General features: G+C 42.0%; 1 protein-coding gene across 9 annotated transcripts in view; it reads left to right on the forward strand.

Annotated features, from left to right (window-relative positions):
• Positions 1-17339, forward strand: part of FARS2 (phenylalanyl-tRNA synthetase 2, mitochondrial) — a 251015-nt gene extending 233676 nt beyond the window's left edge. For 6 of the 9 annotated variants that reach the window (XR_015705903.1, XR_015705897.1, XR_015705905.1 and 3 more), the window contains 2 exons: positions 2641-2857; positions 16998-17101. Coding sequence is in view for 3 of the 9 variants with exons in the window: in XM_087762728.1 (XP_087618854.1) it covers positions 16998-17136 (139 nt within the window). In the remaining 6 variants the exon portion in view is untranslated. Of the gene's footprint in view, positions 1-2640; positions 2858-16997 lie in introns of all 9 variants that reach the window. The other 3 variants (XM_087762728.1, XM_087762758.1, XM_009475448.2) reach the window with 1 other exon arrangement.
• Positions 17340-22387: the final 5048 nt, after the last annotated feature.

Below are 22387 nucleotides of genomic sequence, written 5' to 3' on the forward strand. Positions count from 1 at the left end.
ACAATATTTTTAAAATGGCTGAGTTGTGCCAAAAGATACAAGTCGTCTTTGAAACAATTTTTAAGTGTAAATGTGACATTTCCACCACTAATCACACTTTCTTCAGCTGAAAGATAATAGAGTTGTCTGACTAGCCCAACCCTGCGTCTTTGCTTGAGTAGTTACTCCAGAATTAATTATATCCATAGTGGTGGTGTTGTAAGTTCTTCTCCTTTTTGTCTTAAGCGCTCAGCTCATTTAACATCTCAGTTTGAATGTGAAAATATTCTAAGAGGTGAAAGATCAGTGATTTATATGTAGTACCCAGCATCCTTCTGCCCAGTCCTCATTTTACTTTGAGTTGATGTCAAAACAGATACATCAGTGCAGAGAACATACTGTATTTTTTTCCCAAAACATTAAAAATCCGTGCTAATTTCATGCCTGCTAATTCTCAATCACAGGACATCTTTAATTAAAAGATAAATGACAAAATAATGTTAGTGTGGATGGTACATAATTGCAGCTAATTATTTTTTTTATTATGAATTTTTTATTCTTGAAAAATCCATGTACATGTATGCTCGTTTCCATCTTCTTCTTTAACCAAAAGCAAACCACTCAACGTCTCTAGCCATATGGATTTCATATGCCATTCAGAGCAACCCAGTCTTCTATGGTAATGACTCAACAACTTGCTGAATCCAGTTAGCAGCTTTATAGATCGTTATTCAAAGTATCTCATAGTTAAGTTTCATAACAGTCCCACTTAGATTATCTCACATCCTCCATGTAACTGTTCATTAAAGGCAACCATGCCTTTTACCAGCAAAGGAGTGATTCACTGTTAGTATTTCTTTCTCTTGATCCCCACACCCTACTTCTGTCCAGCCTTGCTTCTTAATATCTGAAAGCCAAACGCTCAGCTTGGGCTGATGTCCCGCAATACAGGGGAGCAGTTAAAGGCAATGATCTTGAACAGATTCATCTTTAATGGCAGTAACTTCTTAAGCATTGATGCTATATTTGATGAAATACTGAAAGAGTGAGCTTACAAGCACAGGTGTCTCTTCCCGGGATCCGTATTATGTTTGCCAGAAGGGAGAACTTCGCTTGCATAGAATCAAGTTTGTGCTAGAGCAGAGGCCCTACGAAGGACCCTACACACATGAGGTCTGCTCAGACCACTGACCTCAGGCTTAACTGGTGGCAAAAGGGTTTGCACTGTTGCAGAGTTCAGCTGTCATAGCTGTTTTCCTTTACCTCTTCTCATGCTGTCCTGAACACATTAATTCATTTCCTAACTAAACTGGTGTATCATCATTTTTAAGAAGAGACTCCGACTGGCTGCTTCTGCTGATCAGTTTTTAAAACGTTGCTAGCCAGGAACCTGTCCCTCTTGTTTTGTAAAATGTCAGCTGAATCTTCACTTGGCAGAAAGAGATGTCATCCCATTGCCTTCAGTGGGAATAGGTTGGGAGATTGGACTCAGCAGCATTTAGGGACAGCCAGACGTTTTTTTTTTTCCTCCCCCTTATATCTGAGTCTCATTTTGAACATAATGTATAACACATTTTTACATGAACTTAAGGAAAAAAAAGGAGGATGTGCTTTAGTGCTTATGTAGATTCGGTGAATTACCAGCTTGTGATCTTAGCCCCTGTTTCTCCTGGCAGCATAAATCTTGGTTTGTGCTGTTCTCACCCCTGTACTGAGCTGGCACAGTGACTGGTGTGGCCATTTAGTGCACCAGATTGGGAATCTAAGTCTTTTTTTCTTTTTCTACCTGGTCATTTTTCAACCACATCAGCTTGCTAGTGTGGTTCATCACACATGCAGCCACTCAAGCAGATGTGCTGGTTTAGTACAGTAAGGCAAATCTGAGAAGCAGGTAGAAGCACCTGGAGACAGGATTGGGGAAGGATTTGTGCAAACAGCACTGCAGCTCAGTTTTATTGACTCACCCATGTGCTACTGAAACACTCACCCAGTACTTGGGGAAAAGAAAATAGATACAGGCTCAACCTTAAAAAAAAAAAAGGGGGGGGAAAAAAGAAAAAAAGACTCAAAGATTGATCCAGCACGGTATGGATCTAAGCATGGGCTTTGTACGTGAATGCTGGGCCTGATCCAGATTCTTTCATTACTTTCCTATGGAGTTTCTCTGATATATTGTGGGATATTCAGAATCAGAACTGAGATCTGTTGAGATACAAGAGAGTAAGCTTGTCCCTGCCAGTGCAAATGTGCTAGCAATATTAGAAAGCTCTCATTCAGCTTAGAAGTGCTTATAGATGTTTCGACTGTCCTATAACTGTCCAAGTCCCATGCAACCCATGCTTTGGACTGACGCTTCATCTTCTGTGATGGGTTTATCCTAGTGAAGGGTGAGATCATTTTAACCTTTCCTCATATGGATGCTAAAGTAAAATCGCAATAGCATCAAGTATCATGATACTGATGAAATCCTGTGGATGAAAAGTGTGTGGGTTTCAGGAGTGAGATCTGCTGATGTCTCTCTCCCTTTATCTGCTTCATGCTGCTCAGTGATCTGATCTTATTGGGTTGTGCAAACTGTGTCCCTGTGGCTTCACCTTTTGGTAGACACTATGGTGCAAAATGTCACAGGAATATTGTAGTCTCCCTCTTCTTCCTCTTTAGGTGCTGCAGTGTTTCCTCTGTCATCTCTTCCATGTTAAGGAGGTATAGTCCCTCACTGAATCCACACGCCCAGCACCTGTGTTTGTTCAGCCATCTCTGCAGAGAGATGGTGTCACTGGCTGGGGAGAAGAGCTTGTGCATGTGAGTGCAGTGGAGAGACACGGCAGCTGCCGGTGATTCAGAAGGGAGCACGAGTAGCATTTTAACCCTCTCAGCAGTGAGTGCCTAATAATTTTCATATTCTTTGGTACTGTGTGTGTTTCAAAACACAATCTTAGAACACCAGCCATCCTGGCTAGGTGTGACAAGAATTAGGCAAAGCAGAGAACAAACTACTGATCTTAATGGTGTCACCTCCCGGTGACACTTGACGAGGTGACTGTTCAGGTGTAGCTACCTGTCGTCTCAGAAGGAGCATCTCCTTCCTTGTTTCTTACTGTAGTTCAAATGAAGAAGGTGGTGTTTAAGGTCATGCCACCAAATTGCTGCATCTGATGTATAATAAATACCAGTCTCCTCTTCTACAACTCTAAAGTCAGTAATGTAAGAATAACTTGAGTTCATTTCAGTTAGCTATCTGGATTAATAGTTGCTGTCTGGGTGCAGCTGTATGCAACCTACACTGAATTACCTACAAGTAAGGCAGGTATGTGGGACCGTCGTTCAGGAGCCTGTGGCATGTATGAATCTTTCTGCTGTGACTTAGACAATCATGTCAAGAATTTGATCTTTTTTTTTGAGGAGAAAAGACAGTATACGTCTTAAACCTGTTTAAGAGAGTCTCCAGTTCAGGAACAACAGACTGCAGTACTTTCAAAGTAGTACGTGCCCCCATTAAGCCATTCCTCGTTACTGTACAGGCATAAGTCATAAATAGTTTATTTGTTCCTTGGCAACTTCATATTTCATGTAAGAACGAAAGAACACCTATGCAATGGAACTTTTATGAGATCAACATTTAATCCCTGAAAAAGATTTAGTAAACATCAAGATTTCCCCAAAACTGGTGGTCTTATCAGTCCAAGCAAACTTGCAAAGGTTGATAAAAAAACTAGCCTTTGCAGCAATGGCCATGAATGTATATATACACCTATATACACATATTCTTATACAAGTACATGGGGTTCTTTTTGCATGTAGCAGAGTTGTGGCCTCTCATTCTCTGCTGCAAAAGGCAGTGTAGGCAGATAAAATGAAAGGCAGCTCCTTCCTTGCAGCTATTGTATAGATAAAGAAGAGGTACAATAAGCGAATGCAGAACAGCAAGTGAGTGAGAATGGGGGGGGAGGCCAGGATAACATGTATGAATACAAGGGGAGCGTGGCTGGTTATTCAGAGCATTATATTGAGGCTCCATAAGATGAGATTTCTATTATATTTCTATGTATTTCTATTATGAGATTCGCTGATCTTCAGTATGTCCTTGGACATGTCATTACCTCTGTATTCTTCAGTCTCTCTACCTGCAACAGGACATAAAGTTAATCAGCTTCTATGTCAAAAGGCCATATTCCCCAGAGTTGTTGTCCTCCTCAGGGCCAACCAGCCTTCATTCAAAGACTGGTGTCTCAGATGTCTCCTAGTCCCTGGACTTCCCCAGGTTGCCTTGGGGTGTAGATTTCCAACAGGCTTGTTTGCAACATTGTTTTGTTAGAAGAAAGACTTTGTCCTTATTTCAAGATTGCCTAGGGTTGAATGTGAACTTGGAAAGCTAAAAGCAAAGGGTTAACCTCTTGATACAAACTCAGAAAAGCGTAAAAGAGAAAGATGAAGTTCAGCCTATCAAGGATATGCAGCTTCTTCTGTGGCTGTTCCTTAGAGCTTTCCTAAGGCATCTCTCAGCCCTGAAGCAAAGGGGACAAGCAGCTGAGTGACATTCTCCCTTTGGGATGCTGTCTTACAGAGTGGACTTTTCTGAGTTTTTTGTTTGTTTTTTTATTGGCTTTAGGCAGTGAAAGGTAACTCAGCAGCACTTTGTTTTCCCATCTGCTGTATTTTAACATCGGCCTATAAGGCTAATGAAAGAGTTGCTGGCCTAAAGAGGTTACGTCGTTGTCAGGGGATTCCTTTCCCCTCTCAGTCTGTTGGTCTCTGCTGTTTCCCTTCAAAAGTTTTTCCCTTTTCTTTATTTCCTGGGAATCTAGTGTTGGTAACACAGAGATCTTTTGCCAGGTATAGCAGCAATGGTTTGTATTTCCTACCTCCGTGGCTTCCCGAACCGGGCTTTTTTCCTCATCTCCTTTTAATGCAATGGGATAAACAAATACATGATGTCTATTCAGTTGGAGCTACAAGGAGCTATCTTTGCTATGCAAGTAACTTTCTGCATTTTAAAGACCATTACATTATTTTATGCTAAAGAGTTGAAGAGTACTGCCACCTAGTTCATCCTCCTACTCCAAAACAGGATCAGCTCTACTTATAGCATTCCTGACAGACACTTGTATAACCAGTCCTTAAAGATTTCCAGCAATGGGGACCCCACCGCCTTTCCAAGTGAATTTTCAAGCTGAACATTTCTGCAATATGAGCTCATTACTTTCGTCTCCTGCTGCTTGTGAATGTTGATGAACAGATTATTACCTAACTCCGTGCAGCAGGATTTTATGTATTTGAAGGGTATTTTCATGCTCTCTCTTCTTTGGGCTGAGCAACCTGTGTTCTCCCAGTCTGTCCTTATAATTTGTGTTATCCAGACATCTGCTTGTTCTCATTGCTCCCCAGTGATCTGCCTCCAGTTGCCTCACATCTTTCTTGAGGTGTGGAGAAGATACTTCAGCTGAGCCAGTAGCAGTGTTGAGGAGGGCAGAAGGATGTCACTCCAGCTGCATTCCAGCAGTTTGTCCCGGAGTGCTGCTCGCTTAGCTTAAAGCAGCACAACAACATCACAGGTTCACCTTCAGTTCATGACTCTGCGCAGTCCTTAGATGCTTTGTGCAGCACTGCTGTATGCCCAGTTGTTCCCCATCCTCTGGGCATACAGCTACTTGTTCTTGGCTAAATACAGAAGCTTACACTTGTCCTGGTTGAATTGTATCCTTCAGCTTCTCCAGTTCGTCAAGATTATTCTAATCTTGTCCTCAGTTATACTTACTGTTTTACCCAGCTTAATGTAATTTGCCAGTTAAAAAACACTCCTGCTGCATCACCTATTCCATTAATGAAAATATTCCATCATCCGGGAGCCAAGGTGAAGAACCCGACAAGAATGATCCTTCAGATTTGGCTATGAACTGTAGATAACTGCTTCCAGAAACAACAAATTGTTGGCAGCTACTCCAGCCATTTGGAATATCACCTTTTATTGTAATCATATTGATCACCAGTTTTCTCATCTACCTTCAGGCAGCTCCCTCCAAGGTGAAGCATTTAGGAAGACAGATTTTGTACTACCTAATTTTATAAACTGGATTTAGTATTTTTCTTCTTTTTTTTCACTTTTTCTTGTAACTTCAAAAAATTTTTCCTAAGATTTTTCAACTTTGTCTGAAACTGCTTGCAGCTGCCAATGGATCCATATTTTGTAGCATATTGATCTTAGACCATTTTTTCTTACCTGGTTTAGCAGACTGTGAAGATACGTGCCATGTGCACATACACACCCCTACACATGCACCCGCCCCCCATGGTGCTTGCTACTTCCTGCAATTTATTGTTTCATTTATTGATTATTGATTTATTAGCCTGTTAGCCCTTTATAAAGGGAAATTAGATTGTTTTGACTAGATTTGCTCAATACATCCGTGTTTTCTATTTTTTGTCTTTTTTCTTTCTATTGTGTGCTTACAAGTGGTTTGATTATCTGTAACAGAGTCTTTCTGGGAATGTAAAGTAAAAGCAAATGGTCTGTAGCTCCCATGGCTTCCTAGCTTTTTTTTCCATTTTCAAAAATAAGCACTCTGTTTGACCTTTTCCAAACATTTGGTACCTTACTTGTCCTCCATGAACTCTCAAAGACAACTGATAACAGCTCTGAGACTTCTTCTGCTCATTCCTAAAGTATCTTAGGGCAAAGTTCATCTCTTGGACAATTTGAGAACATTTGATTTACTCTAGTGTTCCCTGTGTATTCCCCGTTCTGGGCTGAAATCTTATCCCTTCTTTGCTGGTATTAATTCCTCCTGGTGAGAGGATCAGTTGGCCTTTTTTAGTAAAGTCTTAGCAAAAATGGTATTTTGATCTTCCTAGTGTAATGTCTCAATGGCTTTCTTGCCTTTCTTGAGTGGCAGACCAATAATTTCATTGTACTTACAGAATGATGCATCTCATTTTGTGCCCTGACCTTTAGTCAATAAAACACATGGTGTTTTATTGCATGATGCTCGTGTCATCTTACCATAGGAGGTGTTCACTATCCATACATCCTGTCACATTCACAATTTTCATTTGTCTTTTCATAAAGAGTAGCCATAATATTAAGGGGGCAGCATGCCAAACATGGCAGTTAGAGGTCGCCAAACTAATGCTGATTTTGACAGCTGTAAAAGTTCTGGCCAGTGCACCTGATTGGTATATGTTGTCATCATTTGGCTAGTTTCAATGGTGCTGTGACATTTTCCTCATCATTATATTCAAACTAACCGGGCAAGCCTCATCTAGAAGACACAGGCTCTTTGTCCATCATCATGGTCCAAATGTATTATCTGTGCAAATGGGCCCCAGCAAGAGAAATGTTGAGCAGCCAGACCGTTTTCCTGTGTGTTAACAGTTGTTTAATCTGCTGGCCAGCAGTTATCCTTACTTTAAGGACTATTTCTGAGTTATCTTCCCAAGGCAGCAACTGTCAGAAAAGCGATGAGAACAGGTTTCTTGTGACTGTCTGTGTGGAACCACACTACCCTTGGGGAGGGAAAGTGGGGAATTTCTGCATCTCCAAAACAAATCCAGTTAGCCAGATTAAGGCTTGTAAAACCTGACAATTCTGAGAGGAAAAATAATGTATGGACTGGAAGGAGATAGTAAACAACACTTCATTGTGCAAGAGGATGCAGAATTTTCGCCAGGTTTAACAGATATTGTAAGCAGCCCCGTTGAGAAACCCCCTATATTTGCATACAGAGAGGTAGAAATGTTTTTCAGTTGCCTTCTAGTGCTGCAGGCTGCCCAGGGGGGCAGGCGCTTTTAATGTCTTGCTTTTACACAAAAAAGAGCAAGTGATTTCTTTTAACCTCTGCTTTCAGTTTTGAAGTGCCTCCTGTCTTCTGGTCTCAGGTTAACTCATCTCTTCCTGCTCCCTTCTTCTTCTCCCCATCCTGTTTTCTCCTGGTTTGGGATTAGTTTTTCACTTAACAAACAGCACATTCGATTATCCTGATGTTGGCTCTGCACTTTTCCCTGCCCTGTCCATTGTATATGGGATGAGTTGCTTTCTCCTGCTGTAGCCAGGTTTGTTTTTGCAGGGCTGCTGTACAATTTGCAGAAAAGAAGGGTGACTGGAAGTGTGGGGGGGGGGGCGAAGAGCAACTTGAAAGAAGGGTAACTCAAAGGGTCTGTGCCTGCATTTATCCAAGTCCCCCCTCTCTCATTGATTTGCTCTGTGACCTTGGAAAAATCATTTAGGTTCTTGATCTGAGTCCAGAGCCATGTTCCTCTTTACCTGAACTCTCAGCAAGCGTAAAGGGAACTCGAACACCTAGCTCCTGGGCGTGGTGAGGACAAAACCACTAATCTCAGTGGTGAAATCTGTACAAGTACCTGAAACAGCATTCAGTCCTTCCCATGGACTTGTCTGCCATCTGACTTTGTAGACCCTGATTTCTGCTAGTACTCAGTGGAGATACATCTGAACCAGCTGTCACCTCCATCCATCTTCATTTCCGAGGAGAATGAATTGTTTTAAATTCTCATATAAATTCCCTTTTTACTTGATTATGAAATATGTTTTAATTTGACAGCGATGTTATTTTTAGTAATACTTTTTGTAGCCTTTAGTATTAACATCCAGTTGGGGGAAAAAACTGCTAAATATTTATACTTCTCTTCTTTGATCTTTCGCTCAGAAGAACTGAAAAGGTATCACACTTAACATTTTTACTATACGTATTTTAGATAGCATTTGAAAGAGTCCAAATTCACCTCTCGTGTTGGATTTGTTGGGATTATTGAGGTAGGTTGTCACTCTTCAGTGCTTCCAGATGGCATTTCAGTTGCCAATGGTTGGAAACTTTTGAGCGATACTGTTGTGGCTAATGACCAGTGATGGAATCGTTAATATTGCTGTTTGACAGAAGTAGAACCAGAGCCTCTTCCGTCCTCTTACTTGTACGCTGTGGCTCAGAGGGAGATGAATATAATGTCTTTGCACAAGCAGCATAACAACTCTGCAAACACAGTGTGTCTTCCAGAGTTACTCTTTGCAAACAGATTGTGTCCCTGACCCACTCCAGTCCTAGCCAGTTGCCCTGGAAGGGCATAAGGGGAGATATCTAAGTTATGAAGTTCTGCCAGACCCACAGAGCCTGTTGCTGCTGCAGCTGACTTATTCTACCATTAAATTACTAGGGATTTAGGAGGTCAAGAGAAATGTGGAAAAAGTGGGAGAGCCAGCAATGACAGAAAATATGTTGATCTGTTGTGGTTTTACTCACTGAAAATGTGTATTTTTTTGTAAGAATTTTCTGGCTAGCAGCCAAAACACTTCAGCTGCCAGCGCTGCCAGGACTTCCAGGTATTGCATGCTTCTGTTTTCCTCAGTATGCTCTGATTCCTCATCAGCTATGTCAGCCAAGATTTTTCCAGAGAGAGGAGGTGATCCATCATAGGAATTTTTTGCCTTGGCCTCTCATGGGAAATGTAGTGCTGCCATGGGTTCTGAACTACACAGGGAAGGAGAAATCCAAGGAGCTTAGATGGCAGTTCCCATGAGAGACAATATCCAAATCAAGTTATTTCGTTCTTTTGTTTGCTGGGTTGGAGAATGTTTAAGCCTCTAGTGGTCAATTTTTAAACAACAAATAGCAAAAAGTATTACCCCCTGCATTTTGTTTTGGTAAAAACACAATTAGACTTTGAAAAGCATTTGACACGGAACCTTTTCAGTCAAACCTGGGGAAAGTAAAGCGAAATAAAACCCCGTGCTGTACACAGATCAGATATTCTGTCCTGTCTGAAGCTGAGACTATCGCTTTTTCTCTCTTATTTTCAGCATCCAATTATTTTTCTCTGTTTAGTACATAAAATGATGTGTCTCAAGTATTTTACCAAACAACCTTCTCTCGTTTCCCACTGCAATGGGTAGAAGTTATTTCACTGCATTTTGTATATGTGTGTTTGCTTATTTTGTTTGCTTCTTCCTATTTTTATTCCACCTGTGCAGTCCTTGTATCTGTCATAGTGATAATCCTAAAGAAAAAGTAGCTTTTCATGCCCTATCCTGAGCCTCACAGGCTTCCACACGTTCTGATCTTCGTGTGCATGCCCACTGCATGGCTTTCTTTTATTCCTGAAAGGCTCAGCCTTGGTAAGTTGAGATACTTATTCCATTAAAAGTGCATAATGTTGCATCTGTCTGGCATGATGAGTGCTCCAGGGTTACTATGCTGACAGCAAGGCAAGTCTTGAAGATATTCAGCCTCTAGCCTACTCTTGAGTTTTCCTGGATTTAGAGCAGGATTTTGAACTGACTCACTAGATGGAGTGCTGAGCCCCTAAAAATTGAGGAGGCCCAGTGTGAACCAAGAGCACAAAGTTTGTCTTACAAGAGGGACAACTCTCAGTCACATCCAAGTTTAAATCCATGTGGAATGGATTCCTCAGTATTGGCATAGATCAGATATGATGGGAATTCTGTCACCTGTGCTTGATAGATGATTTTTCCAAAGAGAGGGAGATTGGAGGACAAGCAGTGATTACTGATGCTGGAATCCATCCCCTTGAGAACTGGTTTCATACCTGCTTTACAACTATTGATCATTGCTTTCTTCAAGGAATCAGTGAGTCATTGTATTAAAAACAAAAAAACCACAATCCCAAACCCCAAGGTTTTGCAGTTTTTTTCTGGCCTTCCGTAGCGGCAAAAGTCTGTGTCACAGTTACCTTATGATCCTGTGGGGACTTTGGATTTTCTTTTGGTATAATGGAGAATGATATTTTTCTCCTTATTCTTCACCCTAGTGATATTTCATTGTTGCCTGCATGTAATGGATTCCATTACTTTTGATGCTGTGAGGCTTAAGAGCTTTTTAATGGGAAGTGCTTGGATCTGAGACGGGTTGACTGTATCGTTGGCTGGTTACTGAGACGACTGTAACAGTGCACAAGGGAAATACTCTCTCTGTTTCGTGTGTAACTCGGTCTGTTTACAAGAGTTCCCTCTGCTTGGGAGCTAGCGGAAAAGAGCCCTGCGCCGCTCACGTTAGTTCTTCTTTTGCTGGCATGTATCAACAAACCGAGGTGGTCTGTTGAAATGAGAAAAGGTCGTTAGGGGCCAAAGTGCTGGGCCAAAGCACAAGTAATTGCTTGAATTGTTTCGTAGCGAGTACATCTAACAGCCAGAAGACTCTCTCTTCCAGGTGATGCTTATGAATTCTTTTTTTCAGTATACATCTATTTGTATCTCTTCCTGCATGTAAGAAATTAGGTGATAGATTTAGGTAGAATAGGAAAATCATGATCAAAACTTTCTAACCAGTTCAATGTTTTTGGATACATGACAATGGCTTAGATCCTATTTATGGCTATTTAACAGTGCCCCAGTGACTGAGAAGCTGAAAAGTTTCTGCGTGCTTTCATTTTTCATCTGCCTTTCATTATCTTAACTAGTAGGTGTTATTTATATCTTTTGTCCCTGCATCCCATACTGTGCTCTTTATCTCTCTCAATAAGCTGGCTATTAACAGAATTTTGACTTTTTTTTCTACATTGAGAAAAAAGCTTAAAATGGAATTAATATTAAAGAAGGAAGGAATGAAAAGGCCAAGCAGGTTCAGGGTTTGGTATTCAGATACAAATTTTACCAAGTTCAATTAGAAAAGAAGAAAAAGTCTTTTACTGTCTCAATTTTGTGAAATAGAAGAACAATATTTTGGTCCAGCCGTCTGTCAGTGAACATGGATCTGTTTTAAAGTGACCACCAAAAAAATCCACAGCGGTCAAATAATGTTGACAGTCTCAACGTGGTGATGTTGACCTGAGCTATCTTTGAAGCTGAACCATCCTTCCGGGTGTCAGCTGGAAAAGATGTGCAACAGAAATGACCATTCCCTGCTTCCTGTGGGTTTAAAACAATTCTTTCTTCTGGAGGTGATCTAGTGCCTTTCACTAGCATGAAAATCACCTTAAACAAAAGCATGTCCATTTTTTAAAATATGCTGTTGTATACAATACGCTCTTCCAGAGAAATGGAGTATTAGCATTTGAAAGGACTGATGAGAATGCATCTCTGGGAAAGGCCTTTGTTCAGAGAACTACTGCTATATTCTACGTGCATATCACCATGGTAATTGAATTATTTGCCATTGACAGTAAGGTATATAGCACAAGCCTTTTGCCATTTTCCATGATGTGGTTCCTAGCAAAGAGTGCTATTTGTCAATTTAAAATTTATAGTATGACATTTAGCAGTTGTGCCTACTATCATAGTGGTGGATGTGGTTTGAAAGAATGAAACAAAAAGGAAAAAGTAATTATATCCTCTTCTTCTTCTTCTTCTTGCCATTTAATATTCCTCCCCATTTCCACTTACAACGTGAACCATTCTGGAACTGTTGGAGCCACAAAGCAAAACCAAAGCTGTGCTTTCCGCATGGCTTTGGCAACTATGATGCTAGTAACATGAGACAGTATTTTCATTTCTTCCCATCATCATCCCTTTCAGGACACTGTTTCAAACAAAACAAGCCTTTCTTTTCCCTGAGGTCATTCCATGCATACTCAGAGCATGACGTGATCTCTGTGTAGTGGTCATTGAGTACTGTGTTTACGTAAGGTAATTACATGGTGAATCTTTTGGGGGGATATAGGATACAAACTGCTATGGCAGGAACTGGGAGACCTTCAAAGAACCTCATTAACACAACTCACTGAACAGAGAGAAAATAAGCTCAAATACTTGCATTACCATGTGTGTAGATCTTTCATTTTAAATAATATTCTGTAGGAAAAGGTGCAATATAGGTATGGTCGCGAGTAGTACTGCTTAGTGCACTGCTCAGAGTACAGAAGAGATGGTACTCTTTTTCGCTCCTTGATGCTGTGGGAGATTGTCATCTCTGCTTTTCCGTTCCTCAAAGTAAATCCAGCTTTCTAGAAAAATGTCTGGTTCTGTCTTGTCCTCACCACATAAGAGCAGGGGCAACCTCCCTACAGAAGTCTCTGTGCTTCCATGCTTTATTTAAGACAGATGGAAAGTAGAACACAGTTAAAAAGTGGGGTTTTTTTCCCCACTCACTGCTGCCCCTTTTATCTCCCTCTTCGAGTACAGGATGGAGAAATTTTCATTTGTGTTACGGTATTGCATGCGGATGAGACAAATACCAATATCAGGCATTTACTCTTTAGGCAACATTTTGGTTACCAAATGACCCTGAGTCTTATCTAACCACTGAGACAGATTCCCCAGTATGTTTAGGTGTTTTGCTGTGGGTAGCTTCTGGGATCAGCTTTCTAGCCAAGTTGTATTTAAAACATCCTTCGGTGGACTTCCATGCAGAGAAAGCTAACACATAGATATTAATTTTTGTTGCCTAACATACCCTTTCATTCTAGCGCTGGTCCCAGTGTCAGGTTGCTTTCATGTTTGTTTGATTAGACTAGTGGTGACTAAGGCCCCTTAATTTCTTGCTGTACTCAGATATCAGGCTGAAATATCGAAACATATACACTGACCTTCAGGTTGGCCCCATGCAGTGAATCTGACCTGGTAGCGAGCAGCTCCCTAGCACGTGGAGGCGGCTGCGTGCCAATTCCTGAAAATCACAAGGCAAAGCTGTTTCCTCCAAAAAACGTGTGGAAGAGCATCAGGCATTGTTTCACTCCAGTGTTTGTTCACGGACCGTATTCTTGTTTCCTCCTGCGGCGCCAGAATAAATCCCTGTCTTCCTTTCCCCTTTGAGCAGTGCTTCACTGTATTCACTGCATTTTCATGACCTGAAAGCCGCAGGCTGGTGCAGAGACTTGTGACACTAAGATCAGCTGAAGCCTAATGGGAGAGGAGTCCGCATGACTGTGAACCGCATGGACCTGTCTGGCGGTGCAGTTTAGGTAAATAAAGCCCAATGCGCTCACTGTTAAGCCTCTATTTTTTTTTTTTTTTTTTTTTTTTTACCTGGTGAAGCTGCTGTTCTAGGTTTTGGCCTCAAATTTTCTGTTGCTTAGGATAGAGAGCTACTGCTTCTGTATCGTCAGGCTGCAGCATGACATGCAGCAGAAAGTTCATTATGCATTAGCAGAGCCATCTTTAAGGTAGGCAAACACTCTGTGACTCTGCAGAACAAAAGGAAAGCAAGAAAGGGAATCAGCAAACATGTATCATTTGCTGGCAATAATTGTTTCCAGTTGCAGCTGATGGCAGTGATTAATCACATTGTCTTAGTATTTTATTTGGGGGCAGGGGGGTAAGTATTAGGGGGCGGGAAGAACCAAGAAGTACTCTTCCCCATCTCCCTTGACAAGTTAGCTAATACTGTTCTGAAAACAACGTTTAAGGTTTTGAAACTTGCAGTGTCTTTTATTGAAATAGCATTTAACCATTATACTCCTCCTTTCTAATTAGTAACAAATATGCAAATAAAGCTAGCTAAAATGTGGGAGAAAAATGTAACATACCAACAATGTGAGTTATGCGTAGCCAGTCGTGTATTAGTAGTTACATCATTTTTTGGCTATGATTAAAATTAGATGAGTTACATTTAATGCAATCCCTGTTTTATTTCTCCTGCACCAATGCTTAACTTCAGCTGCAGCTAACAGAACTCTAGTCCAGTGCTGCTCTGTAAGACCTCTACCTTCTCCTAATTTAAATGCCTCTTAAGATGCTGGTTTTCCACAACACCCACAAGAAACTATTGCGTCCTATTCTGACCTATTTAATTTGCCTCATGAATGAACTGCTCACTAGGAGAGAGGGAGGGATACACAAACACCTGGGTCAAGGGAAATCGTTACCTTCAGTTAACCACGACCAGTGAAGAAACAGTGCTGTAGCTACCCCTACCACAGCTTAAACACGTTAAGCAAACTTGTGTTGCCATCACATTGAATTGGTGGTATTGAGTTTTCCATCATGGGATATATTCCCAGTATATACAAGACTATATTCAGGAGTTGGACTCGATGGTCCTTCTGGGTCCCTTCCAACTCAGGACAGTCTATGATTCTATGATTCTAAGACTTCAGGATCAAGCCTGTGACTGTACATCTTCTAAGCAGATTTTCAGGCAAAGCAATTTGCAAATGTTTTTGATCAGGTGGGTTGCTGTAGCACCGTTAAAAGCTGAAATACTACCAGCTGTAATGGTATTTGCCAGCCTGGTTTTGAAAATTGTTTCTGTTGAGCCCCAATTCGTTATCCCTCTTTCTTATTCAAATTTCTCTCTTGCAGTGTAGCATCTGGCCAAACCCTTGTTATTCCATTTACTTGCTTCTCCCAGGTCTGTCCTCTCGACTGCTTTGCAGAGGTGGAGCAGAGCAGAGCAACACCTTCTCCGCAGTTACACCTCCCCCTCTTTTCTCAAAGATCACTTTTCTACAGCGTTTAACCTGCGCCCCGGGGAAAGCTCTTGGCTGGTTTTTGGCAGTTAACTGCAGTCAGCTTAACACTTTATGAAATGCAGTTTGCCCTTTCCTATGCTAGTGAGATTTAACTTGCTTTATCTTCAGAGCACACAAAAAAGGAGGAGTGCTTTAATTTGAAATAACCTTTTTGTTGTGAACTGCCAGTGGGAGCAGGGCAAGCTTCCCACCCATGTTGGGTGGGACAAAGTTGGTATCAAATAGCTGTTCTGAGATAAAAAATACCTGTGCCTGTTTCTAGTAGGATTTGAGGTTGAAATGAGTATCTCGAGAGTTATCTTTGTGTATGAGCACATAAAACCTTAGTTTTAATCAAATAGTTGTAATAAACATGGTTTCTAACATGAAACAATTTTCAGGAGAGAGATGACCCGAAGCTCGCTGAATGCCTGTGTGCGCCATTAAATGCAGAGTTCTGCCACTCTGGGCGATCCTTCTGTCTAGTACTTGATCTCTGATTTCCCGTTATTTTTCCCCTCAGATTTTCCTTCTTTCACTGAAGTGAGTGTTTACCTTTGAAAGAAGCAGCTGTGCGGGCTCCATTTGAAACTAAAAATAAAAAGGATGCCACAACTGCCATTTAAATTCAGTAATACAAGCACTGCGATTGTGGAGATGCCCTTGCAAGAGCTATGTACTCCAGCCTGTTTTTGATGGAGAGCAAGATTTTTTGCTCTCTTATTCAACTTACTGGTTGGCTCCTGGTTTTGAGTTAACTTGTCTTTGCCTAACTCAGCAACTCTTAAATAATTTTTTTTACCCATCATTCCCTCTTCTCTATTTCTTTTCCCTGTTCTCTTGGCCTTTTCCTTTCCACAGCAAGGGGTAAGAAATTTTTTCATGTGTGCCTGCTGTCATGTCTCACCCCATTTCTTCTCGAGTTTGCTGGGCTGCTCCTGCACCTCGGCTGCAGCACGGCCGGTGCCCAGGCGCTGCTGTTTCATGCTCTGCTTTGGGAGTGACAGCCGCCCTCATCCTGCATCTCTGTCCTTCTCCCACAAATGGAGACTTTTTGTGCAAAATGCATTTTGCCCTTGTTTCTAAGTTCCAGCAAAGGCAAAGTAGTCACCTGAATTAAAAAATAAATGTTTCATTCTGTTTTGCAGCTGTGTGTTTGGTCTCCTCCCCCAGGCTGGAGCCTGGATGGCGAGGCTTGTGAGACGCCCCACATTAGCTAGCAACGGTGCTCTCCAGCACGCAGAGGTTGCACACTATTTTCCTTATGCCCATCGCCGCCAGCCCCACTGGTCTGAGGGGGGTATGTGTGCACAGTGCTCCCTCGAGGTAGCACCACTAGCACCAAACTGAGAGAGCTGTTGTGTCAGCAGCAGTTTAGAGGTGTTAGCATAGCCCTCCTCCTGGGCTTGTTTGCTCTGGTAAGAAGCTACCACACCGCAATACAAGTTGAGGTATAAGGTGGACTTCAGCAAAGTCCTCTGCCAAAATTAAAATTCAGCTCAGTCCCACCTCTCTGGACTGTGTATTTTAGCATTAAGGTGATTTTCAAGCAACAGGAACAAAATTAGACCGCAAATAAAAAATGATCCAGAGGGTAAGTGTTTGGCCTCGTGTATTTGCATTTGTAGGCACGTGTATTTATGAGTCCTCTTTTGGTTTATATTTTGTAGGACAAAGAAGGTCAGCCATTGCTACCGTATCGTTTACCGCCACCCGGAGAGGACTTTAACACAGGACGAGGTGCATCGCATCCATCAAGCTATTGAAGAATCAGCAGTTCGAGAACTTGGGGTTGAGGGCAGGTTCTAGCATTGCTGGTCTGAAGCCCTAATGACAGTTGCTTTTTCCTTTTTTTTTTTTTATTTCTCTATTTTTTTTTCTTTTTGGGGTTGGGGGGTACAAGTAAAGAAAGAGGTTTTGTGACTGAACCTAGCACATGGAAAACGATTGATAAATGGGCAATGGTAAAACTACCAGATAATAAACATTACTACTGAGAAATCATTGACAAAGCACTGTCGCTTTATTTTAAGAAATGGAGGAACAGCAGTAATGTAAGATTTCCCTCCTGTTACAATAAGAAATACACTGCCTGGTGGTTTTCTGTGTTGTTAATTGGTCCCTGGGTTCCATTAGACTGTAAATACTTGGCATTATTTCTGTGTTGACAGGATCTTCTGTCCATGTAACGAGTGAAGCAAATCAGAGACACAGATTAGCTCAGGGAAGAAAAACCCATCCCTCCCTCTTTTTTAGATAAGAAATGTTACATTTTGCTTCAAGAATCCTTCCAAGAAGTACACCTTGCGAAGTTTCGTTCTCCTGCCTTCAGAGCCCATGTGTATTGCTTTCATCTGCTACAGAGAAGGTGCCAGTGTGGCTCTGGGGCCAGGCTTGGCTGTCTTCAAATGCTGGGTCTTTGGTGAGTCTTCCCTGTTGGATCCCCCTGCTCCCACAGAGCTGAGCAGAGCCGCTTAGCGAGGCGCTCTGAGCTGTGCTGCCTTCCCCAGGTGAAGAGCTCCCTTGTCTCAGTTCTCCTCAGGTAGGCACCAGTGCAAGATAAGTCTGTTCCTCTGTCACCATCAAAGGATTGATATCACATGGGGCAGGATGGCAGAAAAGAGAAACTCTTCCCTACAATGCCCTGAAAAGCAGCTGCCTTGATCTCTCACAGTAACTTACTTTCTAGCAGCAGTATCTGCTCAGAAATTTGACCTTTGAGGCAGGAAACCAAACTAAAATGGGATCTCCTACTATTTCAGGCACCAGTCACTTTACAGGATGCTTGGCTTTTTCATTGCAGGTTATAATAAGTAAATTCTGGCAGTGGTATGATGCTAGGACCTGTGGAAGTGTTCAAATGGTCTGATAAATACTTGATGAGCCATTGCAGATGCTGATATGGAATATGGGACCTGTTTTTGCTTGTAATGGTATTTCATACAGTCTTGCAGGTCACATCTGGTTGCTGTGCAGGCAGCATTCCCTCCTTCAGGGAAGAAGGCAGTAAAAGCGCTGCAATAAACAGCATCTAACACTGATTTATACCTTATCAAGAAACATCTGTGCAGCAGGCTTGTACTCAACCATAAGAAGCCAGTTACTGTTGCAGATGTGACAGAAGCAGAGAGCTCATTTTAATTTCTCAATTACTCAACATATTTAGCTGTGTAAACAAATCCTAATCTAAATCGCTGTTGTGTTATCCAAATAACTTGATTATGAAAACAATATGCTAGACTTTCTACAAGGCAAAAAGAATGGGTGCCATTTAGGCAACAGAAAAACCTACTTGGTTATTTTTAAACCGTGATCTACTAAGATCCATAAATACAGCCTAGCCCATTTGATGTTTCTTTGTCTCCTTCATCCTTTGGCTTTTCAGGATTCTCAGTGAGGACCACTGAAGAGGAGGAGCACTCCCCTGAACTGCACTGAGCAGTAATTGTTCCAAGACAAGGCTTGATCAATGCTGCCACATAGGGCAGCGAATTATGTGGATGTTAATTGATGGGATTGCATATGGAAAGAGAACTAGAACCTGCCTGCTGTATGGAAGAACTAAGTCTCTTGGAAAAACAAGAGATTCTCTGGGGTAGAGTAGATTGCAAGATTCCCCTTTTAATTTATTGATTAGTGGAGTTTCCATTTCCTGCTCTCCAAATCCTTCAGTTCGTCTCTCATTCTGATCAGCCAGTTTTGGAGGCGTAGAAATTTGGGGAAAGCAAGGAGGAGAAAACTGGACAACGAGCCATAGTCACTGCGGCCACAGACTGACATGACTGGCTTTGCAAGGAAACTTGGGTGTCCTTGAATCGGCCAGTCTCCAGCCACTAACATCAGTTGTGTTTGGCGTGTCTGGCTGTGAACTGTCTGCACTCTGGTGAGGAGGGACTCCTTGCAACAGCCAGGTCTTGGTGGAGTGGTGGTGTTCTTTGAAACCTAGAAGATTAACCTCATGGGCTAACAGGATAAAGGGGAAATGTAAAGCTTTCCCTGAAGTTGACCTGACACCATGGGATCATCTTCTGGAGTAGATGTTTTCTTAGCAGCAACTTTCAGACAAAAATGTGAACCATTAAGATTAAAAAAACACCAAAACACAGCTTCTTCAGGAGCAAGCACGGTTCACTTATATGAAGGATTTTAAGGCCTGTAAAATGAGATGGGCTGGCTGTAAGCATGGTGAGAGTACTTGGGTATGTTTAGATTAGGTAAACCTTTTTCATATATATTCTAGGATTAGTCTGCTCTGAAGATCTATTGTTCTGGCAAAGATTCACCACTACTAGTAAAGCAGACCTAAGATGAAAACACATCAGAGTTGCATTTTTATGCTGCTGTCCTTTGGAAAATAAGACTTTCCCTTCAAAGCCTGGCCTTAATCTTACTGGGAAAATTTGCTATGGGCAATTGTAGAATCTCAAACCATATGGCCCCTTGTGGATACCGACAGAGACCCCATGGGAATCTAAAGGTGTAATAGCCATGATTTACCACTGATTAGAAACACATAATGCTACCAATATCTCCGGAGCTGGGCTGATCCTTGGTGGGAGTATAGAGAACCTGACTCAGGAAGGCCCTCGGTACAAACACTGACCAACTCTGTCAAAGAAAGGGCTAACCTTGGCTGTCACTTGGCTTTTCTTAAGACATATTTGGCACAAAGGTAGGTAAACTAGCTTGAAGACCAAGAACAACATAGCTACCAAGGTAAGTTCACTTGGTAATCTCTGCTGCCCTACAGTCTGTCTCATGAACATCCCTCAGTCTTGGACGGGCTACAAGTCTAGCAAAGATGGATGAATTCCTAAACATCAAAGTGATACCATGCTGTGTGGAAATATTAAGGGGAGCAGCGTTTGAGTAATTGGTGTGCGTGCTGACTGACTAGTGTAGTGGCAGGCACAGGGCCCGGCTTCTTGTTTTTATCAACTGCCTGGTGTTTATTTTTGTGTGCCACTGGGTTTTATGTCAGCATCCTTTAATAGAAGAGTAAAAAAATCAATTGTAGCAAAAGAAGCTACACGTCCCCAGGAGAACTGGCTGGGGATTTCCATGACTGAACAGTGTGTACTGTTTTAATGTTCTGGGTGCTGGTTTCGTTCCTAGTTGCCACTGGTTTTCAAGCTAGCTGTGATTCCTGGAAGACTAAAGATTTTGCTTTAACACCCAGTTTGGGATCTTCTCAGTAAACTGGCAGCAAATTTACAGCGCACTGAGACTTACCTGTTTTTGATGTTCTTGTTAAAGGCACTGCAATGGAAAAGTGTTGTGAGCTAGATAAGCAGTAAATTGCTCTGTGTTTATACCCTTGAGGCTTCAGTGACCTCTGCCATAGTATTGCCAGACACGATCAAACAGTTACACAAATCTGAAAGCGGCTTTCTACTGAGAACCCACACTAGATTAGTAAACCACTGGTGGTGGTCATTTGCCATCCATTGAGAAGGCAAGCTCCTGTCCCTTCTGCAGGTTGGTGGCCATACATCAGCACTGAATTTATCAGCCTTTTACTCTGTGCAACTGTACTGATTTTCACAAGTATTGACAAATTGGTCTCAGCCCTTGAATAATTTCATGTAGGGGTTAGCTTTTTGTTTTACATGGGGGAAAAAAAATGTTATGGGCTTTTTGGTTGTTTGATAGTTTTTTATCTGCAGTGACTAATGCATTTCAGCTGTCCCAGGTAAAACTCACAGCCAAGAGAGGACTCTTTGGTGGTCCATTGAAGTAAACATGGGGAGTCTCACCCCAAAAAGCAGAATTATGTCCGTCTCGTTGAGTTCCTATTTGGGCAAAACTAAAGAACCTTGTCTTCACTGTGGGTTGACTGAAGGTTGGCTGGTGCTCGTTAGTTAAGCCAAGGTCAGAAATCGCTCTGTGTCTTGCCATCACGACTCCAAACACACACAGAAGTAGTTTTATGGACAAGGAAGTTCTGTCGAATTCAGTGCGAGCACATAAAATGGTTGTGCTGGGTCCTTGAGGCCTGCTAGTTGGTGTTGCTGAACTAGCTCCATCAGAATTGTTACCATCTGGGAGAGAAAATGGGTTTGTACTTCAGCGCTGAAATAAGTAGCTGTATTTTTAAAGCTCAGAGCTCTCTTCAGATATTGTCTTCTGTGCGTCTTTGCTAAGAGAAGACTGTTTATGTAAAACGGATTTGCTTTCTGTGTAGACCAGGCCATATTGACTAATTACACACATCCTGATCAGATTTTAAGATATGTGAGCGTTGTCTTTGGAGCGCCACCAGAACTGAAGCAATCTTGTGAGGGCCTTGAACAAATTTGTAGGGGACACAAGAAACCAGTCATTGGCACTTACTACCTACAAGACTGCAATTACATCTGAATTTTAAGCTGAGTATTTCAGAGGAGATGATTGCAGTTCAACACAAAGCGGCGGGCATATGCTGGGTGAAGGCACTGACTTCTCCAGAATCTGTTGTATAAGGTTTGATCATCATTAACATCTGATGCACTCGCATGTTTGGCAGTTTTCGTGCTTTTTTGTGCTTTTGTCAGATGGCCTCTGTTATTCTATTTATGCCCACTGTTAACTAAGTAGAGTCTGCTTTAGTCTGCCTTTTATACTTGGAAAACTGTGCCTAAAATCACTTCTGCCATGACCTAGCTTTCTCATTTCAGTTTTGCTTACCTTCTCTTACACTCCTTGCTGTTCAAGTTTGGTATAACTTTGGGGAAGAAACAGTGTCAGGCTGTAGGCAGGGAGATTTATTATACCACAGCCTAAAGCCTGTGCTCCCATGCCGCATTACTGCCGGGTCTCTCTGTGCTCACCCTCTGGATGCAGGTGATTAACACGCAGTCCAGGGAATTGTGCCTCTGCCTGCTCGGTAATTTGCTGGGCAGCACCGCAGTCATCCAGAGCAGCTGCTGCTTAAATGGGCAGTAGATTGTTCTCTTTTCATTTTAGTGTCTGCAGCTTCACTTGTATCACAGTATGGTACAGCCAGAAGCGCTGTGTTGGTATTTGCTGCAGCTAAGCATCAATTAGATGCGTCTCGTGATGTGGTGCCTGTGCGGCCATT

This window comes from Nipponia nippon, unplaced genomic scaffold, assembly GCF_047370975.1.
Source record: "Nipponia nippon isolate SJK-2023a ecotype South Korea unplaced genomic scaffold, ASM4737097v1 scaffold_1, whole genome shotgun sequence".
NCBI lineage: Eukaryota > Metazoa > Chordata > Aves > Pelecaniformes > Threskiornithidae > Nipponia > Nipponia nippon.